At 47.1% G+C, this 17728-nt stretch overlaps 1 protein-coding gene across 1 annotated transcript in view; it reads right to left on the bottom strand.

Moving 5' to 3' along the window:
* msk (importin-7 msk) overlaps positions 1-15030 on the bottom strand; it is a 90088-nt gene extending 75058 nt beyond the window's left edge. Inside the window, exons 1-5 of the mRNA XM_065440541.1 lie at positions 14831-15030; positions 10069-10478; positions 8783-9029; positions 5283-5377; positions 3497-3670 (exon numbers count right to left, since the gene is read on the bottom strand). Of these exons, the coding sequence (XP_065296613.1) occupies positions 3497-3670; positions 5283-5377; positions 8783-9029; positions 10069-10478; positions 14831-14914 (1010 nt within the window). The 5' untranslated portion in view covers positions 14915-15030. The remainder of the gene's footprint in view (positions 1-3496; positions 3671-5282; positions 5378-8782; positions 9030-10068; positions 10479-14830) is intronic.
* Positions 15031-17728: the final 2698 nt, after the last annotated feature.

Here is a 17728-nt window from a genome sequence, read left to right as displayed (position 1 = left end):
ATTATCATATTGTCACGATAGCTCGTAACAATATCTATCATACCACCCCTTCATAAAGAGAACCTCATCATGAGCTCTGTTCACTAGGCCCCTTGGGCTGGCACAGACACCTGGCTGCAGAAGTGATCGAGGCATCATAGAAAAGTACAATTCTGGAAAGCACCTAGCAGCTGCATATCAATCACTGGCTCTCTGATCCTAAGTTCTACAGCCATTCTCAAGTAAAGATGACTTGGGAGGCTGCTGACACTCGGAGCCTTCATTCAGTAACATGGTCAACTCTACCAAAAGAAAAAAAAAATGCCTCGCCGATTGTACTGAAGAATACTATCCATCGGGCAGCCTACGGGTACAGGCTGCCTGAATGTACACTGAAACTATATTCACGCCCACACAGCGTTCTGCACATCACTTGGTTTGAAATCTAGGCACCATGCTCTTTGTAGCGCAGCAGCAGCAAAGTGCGCCCCCCCCCCCCCTCTTTTTCTTTTTATAGAAAAGGGGGGGGGGGGGGAGCATGCCAGACCAGAGGCCACATGTACAAGAAGCCCCACATCACAAAACACCCCAAAGACTACAAATTTGGTGTGTTCTAGAGAACTGAAGAGAAGGTGAAACTTTGAGAGCCATTTTCTCAAAACTGTTTTTCTGCCTTTCTGCTCAGTTTTTGGAGCTGATTTCTTTGTTAACATTTAGCATAATTCGACTCCTTTTTTTTTTTTTTTGTCACGTTCCTTGGGCTACAGTGTAGGTCGTGTCATTTTCGCTTTCTTATCTTGACCCTTTGTAAGTTTACGATATGGCTATTTGTCTACCCCGAAAGTGTGCTTGGTGCGAAGGTAACATAAAATATGGCACTCCAAAAAATTTGTGTTGCGAAAAAAAAAAAAATGCAAGAATGCCACGACCTTCAGCACGCATTAAGCTATGCAGTCAATACTTAAGGGGGGATATGGGGATCAAAACTAACTTTTTTATTTACCAGCCGTTATTGATGAAATTTTGCACAGGGGTTAATAATACTACATAAACAAAACTGTGAAAATATGGTGAAAATATGGCTGCAATATCTGAAGTGCTTTAGTGTTTACGAAATTGTTCTGCTTTCATTTTTGCAAAATGCCTGCACCCATGTATATTGGTGCTAGGAGTTCAAACAAACATTGATAGCACTCCTATATGTATCCTCCACACAGTGACATTCCTGTAATTTTTTTAGCCTAACAGAATTTTTTTATATTTTCATTCTTTTGCAGCTACTTCAGTTGCATAGAAATCTCAACTGTGAAAACAAAAGATAACAAATTATTGAAGCAACTATTTTGTAAACAAAACATGTCACTGTGTGCAGTGGTGCACAATGAGTGTAACAGAACAAACGGTGTAAAAATATTCATAACGGTGGCTGAGATATTGGCTTTGCAAGTTGACCTTGGTGGTAGAAAAACGTTTCGAGAAAAAGGTGTTTGAAGCTTTGGGCCATGTTTATTCGACTAGAAACCACCGGCCTTGTAGGTACAGGTATCAGGTTGATCTCTTGGCTTCTTGGATCTTTTATGCTTGCTTTCATGTGCTTTTTGTGCCCTCTTCTTGCACAAGGCATCTTTCTTAGCCGCTCGACTCGCTTGAGTCCGTCGCCACCGAGCATGCCACTCCAGCCGTAAACCCCATCTTCCGTTCGTTTGCCGGCACAGAACCAAGTGACGCGCGGACAGTGGCGGCGGTCATATTCAACACCTCCGACAAGATTACTTGTGACTAAAGATGCGACTGTATGGTGCGACCGTTGCTGATGCACGGTTCGTCTTCACGGCCGGCAGACGCACGCGCTTGGACCGCACTTTCGTCGTTCATCTCGGTGACGGCGGTGGCACAATCGGGGTACGTCGCGGAGCATTTGCGGGGCGTTGCAGGCCCGGAAGCATCGCAAAAGGCCGTTATTAGTTCGGTATAATCACCACTGGAACTCAAGTATGCAACAGTCTGCGAACTGCCCAGCAATGCGTCGATAGTCTAAGCTCGCGCGCGGACGCATCTCTGCTAGGACTACTTATCCTTCGGAAGTTCGGCGGCTTGCGCTTGCGGCTGCCGAAGCGGTGCTTGGTCGCGTATTTCGTCGTCCACGTCCGCCCAGTGATGCTCGAAACCAGAAAATGAAAATAGAAAACTCAAATCCGAATAAAGCGTTGAAGCGGCGGCGCACCTCGAATATCCAACACGTATACAAAGGGGCAGCAGCCAGCGCGCGAAGAAACGGGAGAAGCAGACGCCGCAGCAGCTCGCCTCCGGAACCGGCCAATGGGGCGGCTCATACAACGCACGTGACGGAGCAAGCCAATCGGCGGCCGCGACAAGCAGCTCCGCGACCTTCAGACTTTTTGTTTTTTTATGCTTGCTCTTCTCTCTATCAGGAAATGAAAGAGAGGCGTCAAAAGGCGAAGAGGCGCGCTTTTCAACGGTACCAGCATGGCCGCGCCGCGCACTGCCGTTCCGGAGCTAGGGACGCTTGAAAACAGCGACTTTTCCACCGATTTTCACGAAATTTTCGCTGTATTGCCTTATGTATATATTTATTTATGGTACTTAGCAGTCGTTTTCAGCGGAAATACTTGGAAAACTTATAGAAAAGGGGTCAAAGATTCAATATCTGCAACTTTCTAAAAAGTGATTTTTGGGTCGTTTTTCAAGATTTGATCCCCGCCTCCCCCCTTAACACGCCTTCTGTCACGTTTTTGAAGTTCCCCAGGCTCTCCTGAAAGTTAGAGGGATAAAATTTCTGCTTAATAAAATTGAATAAAATGTTCTGAAGATATCGCTCTGAAACTTTTATGGAAGCATCAGGGAGACATTCTAAACATTTGTGCCTATTTTCATCAAAATTTATGAAGAAATAAGGAAGTTGGTTTTCAAAGCCACGTCTCCCCTTAAACGAGTGAACACAATCAGCAGCTGGACGGAGGAAGGTGGTGGCCTCCCCACCATTACAGTTTTCGCACAACAGCTCTGCCATCCCCCCCTTTTGCTTTTTTGCATGTAACTTCGTTACGACAATTATCAGTTACAACAATGTAATTTTCATGACACTTGAATATTGTTATGTGTGGGTTCGACTGCAGCATATTTCTTCACTAAACAAATGCATGCCCTGAACTCTTGTTCCAAACATTACTCGTCTGCAAGCGAACACAATTTGTAGGCAGCATGCATGGCGTTGTGAGCCAAGGGCCCTGTCCGGTAAAAAGTGCAGGCCCTTCGCTCTGCAGTGCCCCCTGTGTGGCTTTGCTGTGCCACTGCATTCTTACGGCCGAGTGCTAAATGGCACAGAGTCGCCTCTGGCAGTGGACAATGTGGTCACCGTAGAACAACGTCACACATTCAATCGACAAGGCGTGATTATGGCTGTGGCAGTGACTCGACGATGTGAACTGTCAACCACGCTGCCAGAGTGGAGCATCCAATCAATGGAGGAAGCAGAGGGGGACAAGCAAACACTCACGCATGTCGCAGGTAGTTGAGCGCGTGTTGGAGAACCCTAGGCGAGACGTAGACCTTCTGCCGGTGCTGGTCGAGCAAACGGAGCACCACCTGGAGGATTCCGTCGGTGTACGCCTTGAGGAAAAAGTCGGCGAATTCTCCATACTCCTTGCTCACAGATCCAGGGCTGCCATACCTGCACACATCGTTTACGGGGAGGCCATTTGCATATTTATCCTAAAGTAACGTTTCCGTTAAGAACAATGAAAACGACTGTAGCATGGGAGAGATTTTCACTAAGCAGGCCTACACAGTGTAGATCTTATTTAAATACATTTTTATATATAAACATATTGAAAACTCCCAGCTGAAAGCCTACCTTATAATGTAAGTAAACATTAGTAGAAGCAACTTAAAGAAAAGAAAGCTTAAAAAGATATAATCTGACCCTTCCTTCAGAGTCTACCAAGATGACATCTCCAAATTTCCCGAGTTTTCCAGGTTTTCCCTCCTTGCCTTTCTAAAATTTCCTGAGTGACACAGAACTTTGTTTCACGTCAAGACAGGCTGACACCATGTCACTTGTCTGTTAGCATGTCAAAAGCATGTTAAAAATAAAAAACTACTTAATCCGGTCCGAATATAGTTAAGAGCAAATGTTTATTTTATTCAAAAAGAAATCAGAAGGGAGCGGTTAGTAAAATGCACAACGAATGAAATGTCTTTGAAAATAATGGTAAAACCCATTGCAATATAATATAATATTTGGGGTTTTACGTGCCAAAACCACTTTCTGATTATGAGGCACGCCGTAGTGGAGGACTCCGGAAATTTTGACCACCTGGGGTTCTTTAACGTGCACCTAAATCTAAGCACACGGGTGTTTTCGCATTTCGCCCCCATCGAAATGCGGCCGCCGTGGCCGGGATTCGATCCCGCGACCTCGTGCTCAGCAGCCCAACACCATAGCCACTGAGCAACCACGGCGGGTAAAACCCATTGCAAATTGAGTTGAACATTCTCAAATATGAATAGAGAGGAGATGCATACAGAAGCAAATATTTTTGAATATGAGCTATTTCTATCAAATGATAGCAAACTCATTGGTATGAGGCCCAAACTTTGTCACTAGTGAGATTCTCCCGCAACATCTGTCAACCTCAGCTGTCCGGACATACTCTCAGCCCGTGCACAAAGCCTAAGTGTTGCGTTGACACTCGCTTGATATGAAATATGACACTCGCTTCACGCAGCCTGCAGCAGGGAACCAAGACATGTTTGTGTTGTCACCTATTAAAAGCTTACACTTTGCTTTCAACGGCACTATGCCCCGCATGCTATGAAGCATGCAGATGAAGGCGCTTATCGCAGTAGGGCTATCAGCGATAACAAGGAGTGCGGCATGTGATGACCCACCACGGAACTTGCTGCTGCTGGAATAAGAAACTGGGTGTGCGCCGGGGGGGGAAACTGCTGCACGGGCAGCTACAGCTCTCAAGTCGCGCAGGCCTCTCGCCTTTTCTTGTTTACAGGGGCTCTAGCGGCTGGAAAATCTATCATGTGATGATCGCAGTTTGGCAATATATTGAATATTGGTGCCGAAATATATGTTCCAGGAACATATGCATTGGTCAAAAAGAAGCGTAACCGAATTTGGTCATTTTTTTTGTTGTCGATCACGATTGTATCAACGAGATTATACTGTAGCCTACTGCTGTTCACATAACCTACTAATGTTCAGTAGGGCAACACCATAGCCACTAATCTGCCACAGCAGGTAACAAGGCATGGCTACACAAGGTACTCACCTCTCAAAGACGCGTGTGACAATGTGGAAGGCCCACTTTTTGCACTTCCACCAGGGTAGCTCAGGTCTTTCATCTTCGTCCACTTGGTTTGCCACCTGCAAACGAGAGAATTATGTCAATCAGCACCCGTGCATTAAAGGAGAACGCGGGGATCAAATCGTAAAATTCTCATAAAAAATCGAATTCTAGAAAAAATTAGATTCGGATTCTGCATGACCTTTTTTGTCACATCTAAATATATTTCAGCCGAAAACGGTCTTTAAGTGTGCCTAAAAAATTTTTTGCAGACCGCGGGTAGTAAAAAGCTGGCCGAAATCTGCGCGAAAATGGCCAATTTCCAAGCACAATGCCTCCACACCTTCACCGCCCCATGCGAAAAGTTTTGCATCACTGGAAAGCTTGTTTCACCGCAGTACTTCTCCCAATGAAACCACGTGTCTACGATCAAAAATAATCGCACAAACATGAAAAATATGACGGCCTCCACAAAGCCACAGCTAGACACCGATTGGTCGCTCCAGTCACGTGGTACTCAGCGCACCCTGCGAGCGGCTGCTGAAAGGCATGACATTTCTCTGGTCGCCTGCTCCACGAATTTGAGAGGAGGAGGAAGAGGATGGAACTTCATTTTTTCAGAAATCGTTGCGCGGTTTATTCATGGCTGGTGCCCTCTGACAGGTCTCCACTGGCGTTCGCGGCTCGCCGGGCCTGGTCAAGGGTCGCCAGTTGGCGTCCCAGGTCCAGTTCGGAGAGTCTTGCCTCCCAAGACCACGCAGTGAGTGTGTGTGTTGTGACTCGTGGCGAAATTGTGTCGCCTGGACGGTCGGTACATCCGTGTGTCATGTGTGCGAGTGTCGCTGTGTGGTTGCTACACCAGGGACATGTCCAGGACGTATAACTGTCTGGGGAGATTGCGTGTAGACGAGACAAGTGTGGGTATGTGTTCGTTTGCAGGTGACGCCAGTCCCTTGCCTTACGGACTCACAAGCGACGTGTCGTTTATACATGAATAGAACACTCCCTATACAAGCCATTTGAATCCTGGGCCGCTCACTAGAATGGGCCCACAGTATCGTCTGGTGCCCCGGGCACGAAGGCCTGCGGGGCAACGAAGAGGCGGAGTGCGCAGTTCGAGGTCTCATTAGCCGAGCGGCAGACCACACCGTTCTTCAGCCCCTGACACACCGATGAGCGACCCACGAGTTATTAACCACAAGTCAACAAATACTGCAGGACCAACGTCTCGAATGAAGACAATACGCTCCCCCACACAAAGCTCTCAATAAACGCTTTGAGAAAACTCGGTAGTTTGCGAATCCACTGCTGATTTACATTCCGCATTTTGGTCAACTCTTCTGTTGCACGAGGCCTTGTAGGTGTGCAAGCGATGGAGCGTCATGTGGGCGAGAAGTACGGGACGAAGTATGCATACGGGAAGCGTAAACGCAAGCCTCCTCTTCCAAAAAAGAACCGGTTAGCGGCAACTGAATCAGATGAACCGAGGACTGCGTCGCTATCAAGTCATGCCGATGTGTCGCCGAAAGCCAACCTGTGCTTGGAATCGATGCCCGGCAGTGAATCTGAAGACCCGGTGCCGTCAACTAGTCACAGCGTATCGGTGCAGCTCCGATTGGGGAGAAGTTCCGTTTTTGCGATGGCGAGTAACAATGCGGTGCTAGCTGTTCGGGACGACGCCGAACTTTTGCCTAAGCGGAAGCGCATCATGCAGGTGCACCTGGAACCTCGTTTTGTGTCCTTGGAAGCAGCCGAGGAGCAAGCATGCAGCGTCCGCGATGCACTTTGCATGGTGTGGATGACGGAGCACAAATTCGGGTTCGTGCAGCAGACAGAGGAGGAATCAGCCCCAAAAGAGGATCAGTTCACATTAACACATGAATTCACTAATAGGGCCGGCACTCTGCCTAAATTGTCTTCCAAACACTTTGTCTGTACAGCATAAGACGAAATTGGGCCTAACAGTAAAATTGGTGCTTTTCTGTGCTGCTTGTAGCCCTATTGATTCATATTCGTCATCAAAAAGGAAGTCTGAAGGAAGGGCTTTTGAGGTGAATATAAAAGCTATGCAAGAAAAGCACACAATGCAGAAGAAATGAAAGAACAAGCACCTGAGAAAACCCTTGCAAGCAAAGACACTATTACAGCCCCGGGGCATATTGATGGACATGTTGTGGCTGTGCAACTTTAGCACCAGTTTTCTCAGAAGTGGTTTGACCCGACTGTCCTGCTTGGAGAAAGCGTAGCACGACTATGGCTTGATGGGTTTTTATGAGGTTTATTGCATTGTATTCCTTAGTAAATTGTCTACACAGTGACATTTCTATCTTTCCTAATTACTATCTCATTTCTTTGCTCTTCAGCTAATTTGATATGATGATAATGACTGCATTACACAAACACAGATATAATGTACTGTGTAAAAAATATCAGGGCGATAAAAATATTTGGAAAATGTCACTGCATGAACCATTCCTAAGGCTATAATATAAGAGCAACTGCGGGCTCCTACCGTGTTTTTTGTCACGCCGAGCTTTCTGCAAGTTTGGTACAACAATGATGCAAATAAAAATGTATAATGTCAAAACTACTGGATTTATCTTAATGAAACTTTGTAATTAGTAATTCAGTACACATCCCAATAAGCATGACAAGTTTCATTGCTCTACTACAAAAAATAACTTCACCTCTGATCCCCACCTCCCCTCTTAAGTTCTTGAGAGGCTCCCTCCATTTGTAGACTCCTAACAATTGCATTAATAGAGAAAATGTGCACTTAATCACACCTTTTAGCTGGTTTATCAAGTGTCGTGATTTACATGTTTTAGGAACAGGATTGCCGCTCAGCTGTGATTGAAGGATCTATCATTTGGGAAGTTAACTTAATTACACATCTCTAATGAAGGCACTTGTGGATTCCACAGTAACTTATGCACGTCTTGACCTTACTCCAGCAGACAAAAGATCGACTTGTCATGCTGCATGTATAAAAGAAACAAAAATAGAAAAAAAAAGTAAAAAGTTCATACAGATCACATGCACTGTGAGAACCTGTGTAGGTGAAGCTTTAGCAAGCCAGTCAGCATGACGAAATGGTGGGACACAATAAGAGGTGCAAAGTATTTCAATGTATATCATGCGGTGTCACCTCAGCAACGAATGCATCCCAGAACTGTCTTTCGACCAGGCAGCAATCCCTATAGAATGCGACCCAGTGCCAACACCAACCACAGCATCTAAGCATGGCCTCCCAACCACAGCCAGTCTTATCCCACTGAGACTGTAGAAGGGAAGTTGAGCAACTACGGCTGCGAACAAATTATGGCGTGGTTGCATGGGCTTCTTTTTCAGGCGCAAGATTTCTGTCTTCATTACCAGCCAGCAGAGTGCTGAGAAGCGGAGACATGGCTCTCGGCTGGGCCTACTGGGCGAGACAAACAATGACACGCCGAACCCGCGGGACGTAGGCAAGGAAAGTTCCTCACGTCGGGCACCGGTCGATCGAGGATGATTCGCAGAAGTTCCATCCACTGTGTGCACACTTCACGTGAGATGAGTCCCAAGGGGAAGTGGTACTGGACGAGAGCAAAGTAGATCTTGAGGATCTGCTTCTGCAGGAGCACAGAGGCCTCCGACTGGTCGGCCAGCAGCTGTGCCAGGCGCTGCTGCAGCAACGGTAACAGCAGCTGCATTGCCTCGTGCAAGGGCTCCCGCTCCTCAGGCTTTTTGTACCTGCACGCACACAGAGGTGCATGACTCGCAAGGCTGCTTTTGAAATTGCACACCACCTCTGGCCATGAGCTACAGCACAGGACAAGCTAGAGCAGTTAGTGACAAGTAGGACAGCAATAACCCCCTCAGCTTAGCCATCTGTGCCACTAGCTGCCTAATAATTCTACACATAAATAACTTTGCATGTCTCCTACAGGTCACAAATGGTTGGTCTTACAAATGATTTGTAGGGTGTCACATTCAATTTCATGCTGCACTAAGTTTACCCTCCCACTTCGTATATATTTCAAATATCAGTGTTCTATTAGTGCCCCCAGTTAATATTTGAGAGTCCTAAGCAGCACTGACAATTTAAAAAACAAAACAATTCTGGGATTTTATGTGCCAAAACCATGATCCGAGAATGAGAACGCTGCAGTGGGGGACTTCGAAATAATTTGGACCACCTGGGGTTCTTTAACGTGCACCTAAATCTAAGTACACAGCTGTTTTCACATTTCACCCCCATCGAAACGCAACCACCGTGGACGGGATTCGATCCCATGACCTCGTGCTTAGCAGCCCAACGCCATAGCCACTAAGCAACTACGGTGGCGGGTAGCACTGAAAATGGGAAATAGTGATCTCCAATAATAATATGTGGGGTTTTACATGCCAAAACCACTTTCTGATTATGAGGCACGCCGTAGTGGGGGACTCCGGAAATTTCGACCACCTGGGGTTCTTTAACGTGCACCTAAAACTAAGTACACGGGTGTTTTTCGCATTTCGCCCCCATCGAAATGCGGCCGCCGTGGCCGGGATTCGATCCCGCGACCTCGTGCTCAGCAGCCTAACACCATAGCCACTGAGCAACCACGGCGGGTAATAGTGATCTCCAAAGTAAATCTTTTACAATACACGAAAAACCATGCACGCACCGTTGGGACTGTTGGCTAGAGAGATAATGTCACAAGTGCTACCTACAGCATCCGCTCTAACTTCGCATAAGACATGGCACCCACGTGCATCAAGGAGCATGCCATACATCACCGCTCACTCATAGTTCTTGACCAGTGTGTACAGTGCCAACAGAGCACCTGCCCAGCCAGCACTCTCGGGCGACTGGAGGTAGATGGAGACCTTATCGACGACACCCGTCCATCGTCCCGGAAAGTCGTGCTTGAGCACACAGCCGAGGCAAGACGAGAGCTGCACGCGGATGAGCTCGGGCGCATGCACCATGGCGTCGACGAGCGCGTCGCGCACCATGGCTCGATCCTGCTCGTGAATGTGAAAGGGCAGCGGCTGGGGCTGCGGCTGAGTCTGTGGTGGCGGCTCTTTCTCCTGCCAGAACTGGACCACCAGGTTCTTGAGGTAGATGGCGCCTGCCTGACGCACAGGCATGTCCAAGCTACCGGTCATCACAACTTGCAGCAGAGACGGAGCGAAGCCGATGATCTTGTGTACCTGCAGTGGTGACGGGCATGCCAGTGTTTGTCAGGCAGGCTCTTGTAGCATAAAGTAAGCAACAATTAAAAATCCATACCTTGTTCCTGCAATTCAGCTCGCCTACAGAACGATCACAGGGCCTATTTAGGTGCAGTCTCAGAAGCAAACACAAATAAACTAATTGTGCTGCCAGTGTGCGACATACTAAGGTTTGGTCGCGAGCAGAAGCAGTGAGCCCTGGCTACGCATCACAAAAAACATGCTACGCTGTTTGTTTGGTAACAAAGGGTTTCAGGTCTGGGACACATTGTGTAATAATTATGTCTTACTTTGCGACATAACAGTATGAGACAATGTTACATCTAATTATGTGATGTATGTCTACCTATACGTCTCTTTCACACGTGATGCACTATTTCTTGGTAGCAAATGCAAGCAGGAAAACAGGCATCTCTAGCCTTCACAGTTTTGCCTGCTATGCATGAAATGGAGTACAATATTGACAGAGTACTGTCCAAGGACCTTATCGCGGGTAAGGTCTTAGTGATAGCAAAGACAGAATCAAATGAAATGTTGCGAGGCAATGGAGCAAGGAGGTGGGCTACCCTACCCACTGCACAGGCTCCTCACCTCAGTATTCCTGTCTTGTATCTATCAAGCCGACATACTGCACTGAACTCGTATCATGTGCGTCCCACCTTCCCTTCCACACCTTTTTTGTTGTGTGGCAAATCTCTAATAGCGGCTTTGTGCACTCTACATTTCAAAGGAATCGCACTATCTTTCTGTACATATGCAGTGCACAGAGATCCCGTTCTGAAGGCATGATTGTCAATGCGTCAAGTGGGTGTCTTAGTAGTGCCCAAGCATGGTGAAGGGACCTTTTACAATGTTCCACATGCACGAGAGCTGAAAGGAAGTGACCTACGTGGCTTCCCGTGACTTCCCATAGCTTTCATTATGCTCGCCAAAGAGCCAATTCAACAATGTTAGAAGAAATTCATTCAAAACGCTAACACAGCTTCTCATATTTTGCCTCGCATTGAAAAACACTGCTGCACAGGTTTCTTCTTTTTCAGCCCTTTCAATGGCATTTATTTTATGCTTTTTATCACATTCATTGCCATAAGCCTTTACTAGGAAACACTTGCTCCTCCTTTTACACATGGCCTCGCATCTGTTATAGTTAAAACATACATTTTGTCTGTTTTCTTCCAGTTTCTCCCAGTCTACCGTTTCTTTCCTAACCAGACTGTCACCCATTCTTTTTTGCTTGTCAAGGTTTTTCTTAACATGGAACGTTCTTTGCCTCATTCTTGGCACATTGCATCGGTAGGCAGGTTCCTGTCTTGCCTTGATTTCATGAAAAGAAAACAATGAGTGACCAATGGTGGCCCAGTGCGCAGCAGCCCGGCGCTCTAGTCACTAGGCCACGATCGCACACACCATTCTCTCGTTCCAAAGGCAGCCAGCTCTTCGAAACACTCGGCGCGTGCACCACGTGCCTACTTTTTTGTCTTCTTTCCTTGCGACAGCTTGCACTTTGAGGTGCTGTGTTAGACTGCACTACCTCCGGGATAGGATCACTTTATGTAGTACTTTCCTTGTAGTAGCTTGCACTATGTAGAAACTGTGGGACGTTGTACGGACTTCATAATGGTCCGAGTTGATGTAGTTTTAACATTTTTTCATTGAAGTACACATTCCATCTTTGTTTTACCATACACCACATGAAATAGCCATGTGTACGTATGATTGTATAACATGTAGCCACTGATGCCACAATCTGCATTTCTCTCGCTTACGCTCGTCCGCTACCTACGCAGAACCCAACTATCGCCATGTCGTAGGCTCTTGCCAAACGGGCGGCATAGAAAACATGCGATTGCAGTCGTATTGTTCACGATGTGGTTGCCATCATGCTGCTGTCACCACACACACAACTACTCAATTTACAGAAACACGGTGGCCCACCTGGTATCATTTTGCAGAACCCTAAACAATGCTGGATAGCCAGGTACCAGCAAAATGCTTCATATTACATTACATAGATTCCCACGTGCACAGGATCTGCACTTTCATTTTTATTTTTTCTTCAACTCGCACACTATATTGTTCAAGAAATTTTGTTATTGGCTATGATAACTCTATATTATGAGATCACTGCCCATCACTAAGATGTTTATGTGCAGGCTGATGTTGAGAAACTCTTGCACAATGCCAGACTAGGCTCGAGGCAGTAATCACGATCATCACTGCTATCTGTCACCATCAACCCGTCTCCCTCTTCCCACTGCAAAGCAGCAGGAGGTAGCACAAAAACATTGAAGTTAAATTCTGGGGTTTCACGTAACAAAACCACAATCTGATTACGAGGCACACCACAGTGGATTAGTTTTGACAACCTAGGGTTCTTTAATGTGCACCTAAAGCTAAGCCCTACACCTATGTAAAGCAGCATTTCACATCAAAATGCAGCCGCCAAGGCCATGAGTGAACCCACGACAACTTCAGCAGCTTAATGGCCATAGCCACTAAGCTGCTGCAGCATGTAGGCTGAAGCACCCTCACTTCATGCATCCCCCTCTCTTTTCTTCATCAAGGCAATGTTTGTTTCAGCTAAAATAAATGTAGTTAACACCTTAGGAATGTTAAGGCTCCTGCCAAAGCTGCCACCAAATGTCACTAGCACAAAAAAGCAGCACTTGGCTGTCATAAAAGCTTTAAGAGAAATGGTGCAGCCCAGTCAGACAGCAAGACTTTACTAGACTACAAAATGCTTTTTTATTAAATGCCTCTGCAAATGTACTCTTAACGTTCACAAAAAGATGTCCGATACTTAAAGCAGCCAACGGCTCCTATAACAGGTTGACAGACAAACACCTGGCAAGTTTACCACGTCCTTACACGCAGCATTAATAACTAAAACCTAAATTTTCGGGCTCGAAAAGAAATGAATGCAAAGACTTGTGGGGGCAATGTAACGCATTTATAATGCAACTATGTTGTAAGTAAACAATACTCATAGTAATGATCAACTGCGCTCAGAAAGTCTGTAGCTCGAACGGGTTATGATGCACTGAAAGAAATACGAGCACTGCGCTAGCTACGAGAGAAGTGTTGGTCCCACTGTCAATCAGTGAAGGCTTCTACACGAACACTAAATTTGCTGGACCAAACAGGCGCATGTCTGACTATGGTCATGTAATAAAGACAAGGTGCCCTATGATAAATACTGACAAACACTGGTTTCTGGTCTGTGTATGATCTTCCCTGGAGTGCTTTATATTCCTGCAACCAGCCGGTTGGTACGATTGTGAGGGACTGAACGAAACCAAACAAAATTAGGCGCACAACGCAACATGCTCCACTCGAGACTTGCACAGCGTTCCGTTTCGTGCGAAGCAGCAGCTCTTGATGCCACAGTCCTTCGCGGCTGTCACCACCGGTAGGCCACGGAGCGCTTCAAGTCCGAATCCGCACCGGAAGCCCCAGCGACGGCAATCGAATCCGCATATCTGCAACGCGACCGCGGGGGCCGAAAACCCGCCACGTGCCACCGAGAAGGCTGAACGCGACACGCGATGGTCCGGACGTCTACGCGGGAGGGCCTCCCCGCACGCCCCGTCGGCGTGATTCGGAAAGCGGGGCCGGCTTCGAAGGGGAGTCGAAAGCAGCGCTCGAGGGCACACCGAGCAGCCACCGCAGAGACGTGCGCAGCAGCACGCTGGCACGCAGCGTCGGCGTGTCGGAAAGCGGGGCGACCGCCTCTCGAAATGCCAATCGCCCACCAGAATCCATCCACGAGTTCGGAAAAGGACTCGAAGGCAGCGCGACAATCACGCGAATCGGTGACAGCGGTTTGTCGTAAGGCAAACGGCTGTCGCCCGCGCGCGCACACACATTCTTTCGCGCACGCCTTTTCCGTAACAGCCAACCCTAAGGATGGCAGATGACACGCCGGCGCCCGTAGCAATGGGTCCGTCCCTGGTTTAGGACGGCGCCCTTGGGCTCCAATGCGACGCAGTGCGCCCAAAGGCGTCGCGTGGACTGACACTTCGACAGCGCAGCCCAGTAGAGCAGCGGGACCGGCGAGGCGACAAGAAGGCGCGCATCGGGTCGGGCATCACTGCAAAGTACTTTCGCTCTCGACTCGCGCTTTCGTCCCGACGCAACCTAACAGTGTCTCAGCTAAACGGTCGGGCGAGCCGTTCTTTCTGAAAGGGTCCCGAAGTGACGATTGTCACGCGCAGGATCGTTCGAACACTAGCTCGGGGCTCCTTAGCTGCTGCTGCTACCCCCCCCCCCCCTTCTTTCACAGTAATGGCGCCATTCATGGCCCATTGAGTCGATTTTCCCCGAGTGGTCACCTGCTCGAGCTGTTTCTCCGCCGTCTCTCGCTGGTTTGGGTCTATGGTGGCCCGGAGGATTTCGATAAGCTGGCCGGCGTCCATGGTTACACGAGTTGTGAGGCACAAGAGTGCGATAAAACTGTGGTTAAAACGTGCTTCACGTGAACCATGCACCGGTGACGCACCCAAGAGACATGCTCCAAGCGAAAGAACGGCCGCGCCGCGCAGCGGCCATTACCCGAGATCGTCTTTGGTAATTTATTGTTGCGTAAAAATTATAAGTAATCGTAAAAAATAACAACTTTACAATGATAATAGTAATAATACATTGTTACTTATAACTTACTCGATTGGTACGAATATTATCAACGCATTGAAAATGTAGTCGACTGCTGTTACTCTTTATTCTATGGTTGTTACACTTGTTACATGAGAAGCACGTGGTCAACCTGGCTTAATCCATGCATACGTTGTCGTTCACGTGCAGGTATTCCTTTTTTTCGCTTCAAGTAAGAACCGTGAGCGTGGAAGTACACCAGTGAAGCAGGCAAGGAGTTTTTATTTGTGGCTTTTGTCATGGGCGAAGCAGTGTGGTGAAGACGCGTCTCTGCATGAATGGAGAAAAATGAAGGCTGTCCTTGTTGCTGCCATGCTGCAAAGCAAAGAAGAAGAAAAAGAGTAATAAAGCTTCATCGTTAAATGCGCTCCATCCAGGTGCAAGAGAAAGAGCGCGATGGCCGTAATTTATTTATTAATGTGATCAGCCTTCTTTCAGAACCTCGTCCGCTTAGCGGTCTCGATAGGAGTGCGGCTGTATGTATGCAGGGCGTCCACTTTTTTAAAGCCCCCATTTTTTATTTTTTTTTCATAGAAACGCTATGAGCGTATGGTGTTCTGGCGATAAGTTCTTCGGTGAAGCAGACATAATTTGCCGCTAATAAGGGGAGCATCAGAAGGTTAATTACCAAAACAATTGAAATAATTTCTTTTTGTTCGAACCTTGCGGGCTGTTTAAATTACAAATTTGGATGCATTCACTTTTTAATACACTCCCCCTAGTTTTTTTGTTCCTTTAAATCTTTATAATTACAACTAATTCAAAAAAACTCATCATCAAATTTCTAGGTTCAATCTAGGCAATATCAAAACCGATTGTGCCATGAGCGCAGAAAATGCGTCCCCGCTGTCTCATCGGACGGCGACGTCTCGTGACAAAAAGAGCGTCGAAGTTTGAAACGGAACGTAGCGGCCAGACGCGCGACAGATGTGATTGCCTCCCGGCAAGCATTTGCCGCGACATATGCCATCACTCAAATTTCGTCACACGCGTTCACCCGCGAGCAAAAGTATACGGACCACAGTGTCGCCGAAGAAACCGAATTTCTTCGTAATTAACAAGCGTAAACTGGAATTAACGAGTACACTGGCAAGTTCTCAATGCCAAGTTTGGACTGCTGTCCTCAATTTCAAGTTTCGTGCACCAGCGGAGGAAAAAAAAAAAAAACGGCTTTATCGCGCAACCGTGCACTTCTGCTCACGCGTATGTAGTACGTCGTCACACGGGCGTGCCCGTCTGAGCTACGTAACTGCGGCACGCGCTCGGTTTCGATGCATGGAGCTCGGATCTAGCGTTGGAATTCGACGACAAGTATATTCCAAGATTTTAAAAAATACGCGCATAGGCGCATTACAGGTGACTATACATACAGTACATAACAACCGCGCGACTGACCGCTCGAGGCATACTTTGCGTGTACTCGCGGGCTCCTTTCACGCTCGGGAAAAACACTTTTATAGAGGCTGTAGTGGGAGTTCTTCCATGTTGCTTTACAATTTTCTGATCGACACTTTTCATCTAATTTGAGAACTTGATTCATTAATTGGGTCTAATTCTGTAAGTATAGGCAGAATGAAAAAAAAAAGAAAAGAAGATTGAGTATCTCCAAGCGACGGCAAACGACATTATTCGTTGGTTCCGTCTAGGTGGCAGTTGCATTTTTTTTTTTTTTTAATCTTGGCGCATAATGGTTGGGACACAGCACGGTCGATCACCGCCTCTCGCAGCTCGTGGCGATCACACGCGACTGCACCACACGTGCATCCGCTCACCGTGTCCGACACGGACTTGCGACTCAGAACCAGAATGAAGCCTTGTTCTTTTTGACTGCTGGGGCGACGGTGGACTTGTCCTTTTTCTCTGCGCGTGGAAACGAGAGAGCTTATGATTAGTACTTACCCGCGGCGCCTCGGAGTCCCAGTGACGCACTTTTCTAATCACAATTTTAATCCCCATTTGAACTGGACTGCTCGCGGTCGTAGAGGCGGACGCAGCTTACCTACGATAAATCGGAAGTGCGTCACTCGCCAATGAACGCAGTGTCGTTAATTAATATTTAAACGCATCGCTTTACGGTACGCATTGCAATCTGCAATTTGTCGCCCCACTCGGAACGGATTCAGAGGTTGGCATGCATAATTGTTACCGAGATATGCGGCGTCAAACTTGCGGTATAAGAATGCACTGTCGTGACACTTGCTTTCTGAACAAAACACCTTTTTCGTGCATTATTTGAACCACAAAATACAACGACTGGAACATCAATCGTATTTCGTCGCACAATTTGACGACGAATATGTCAAAACTGGCGTCATACTCAGAATTCGTTCTAAATGGGTACGCCTGCCGCACTCACAGGCCGAAATTCGTTAACTGAAATTAGTGGATTATTTTGTTAATTTTCCTTCTTGGTCGATTATGTATTTTGATTTCTTGTGCAATTACTTCTCGATATAAAGATATATGTTACTCTGACTGTTCGGTCGCGAATTTAACAACAAAAACATACAAGGCTATGGTGTCTAGACACCATAACAAGACACTTGAAAAGAAAGCGCCCGTTCTCGCGCGCGCATTTG

Source organism: Dermacentor albipictus, chromosome 3 (assembly GCF_038994185.2).
Source record: "Dermacentor albipictus isolate Rhodes 1998 colony chromosome 3, USDA_Dalb.pri_finalv2, whole genome shotgun sequence".
Classification (NCBI taxonomy): domain Eukaryota; kingdom Metazoa; phylum Arthropoda; class Arachnida; order Ixodida; family Ixodidae; genus Dermacentor; species Dermacentor albipictus.
This window is presented reverse-complemented; position numbering and strand designations above follow the sequence as displayed.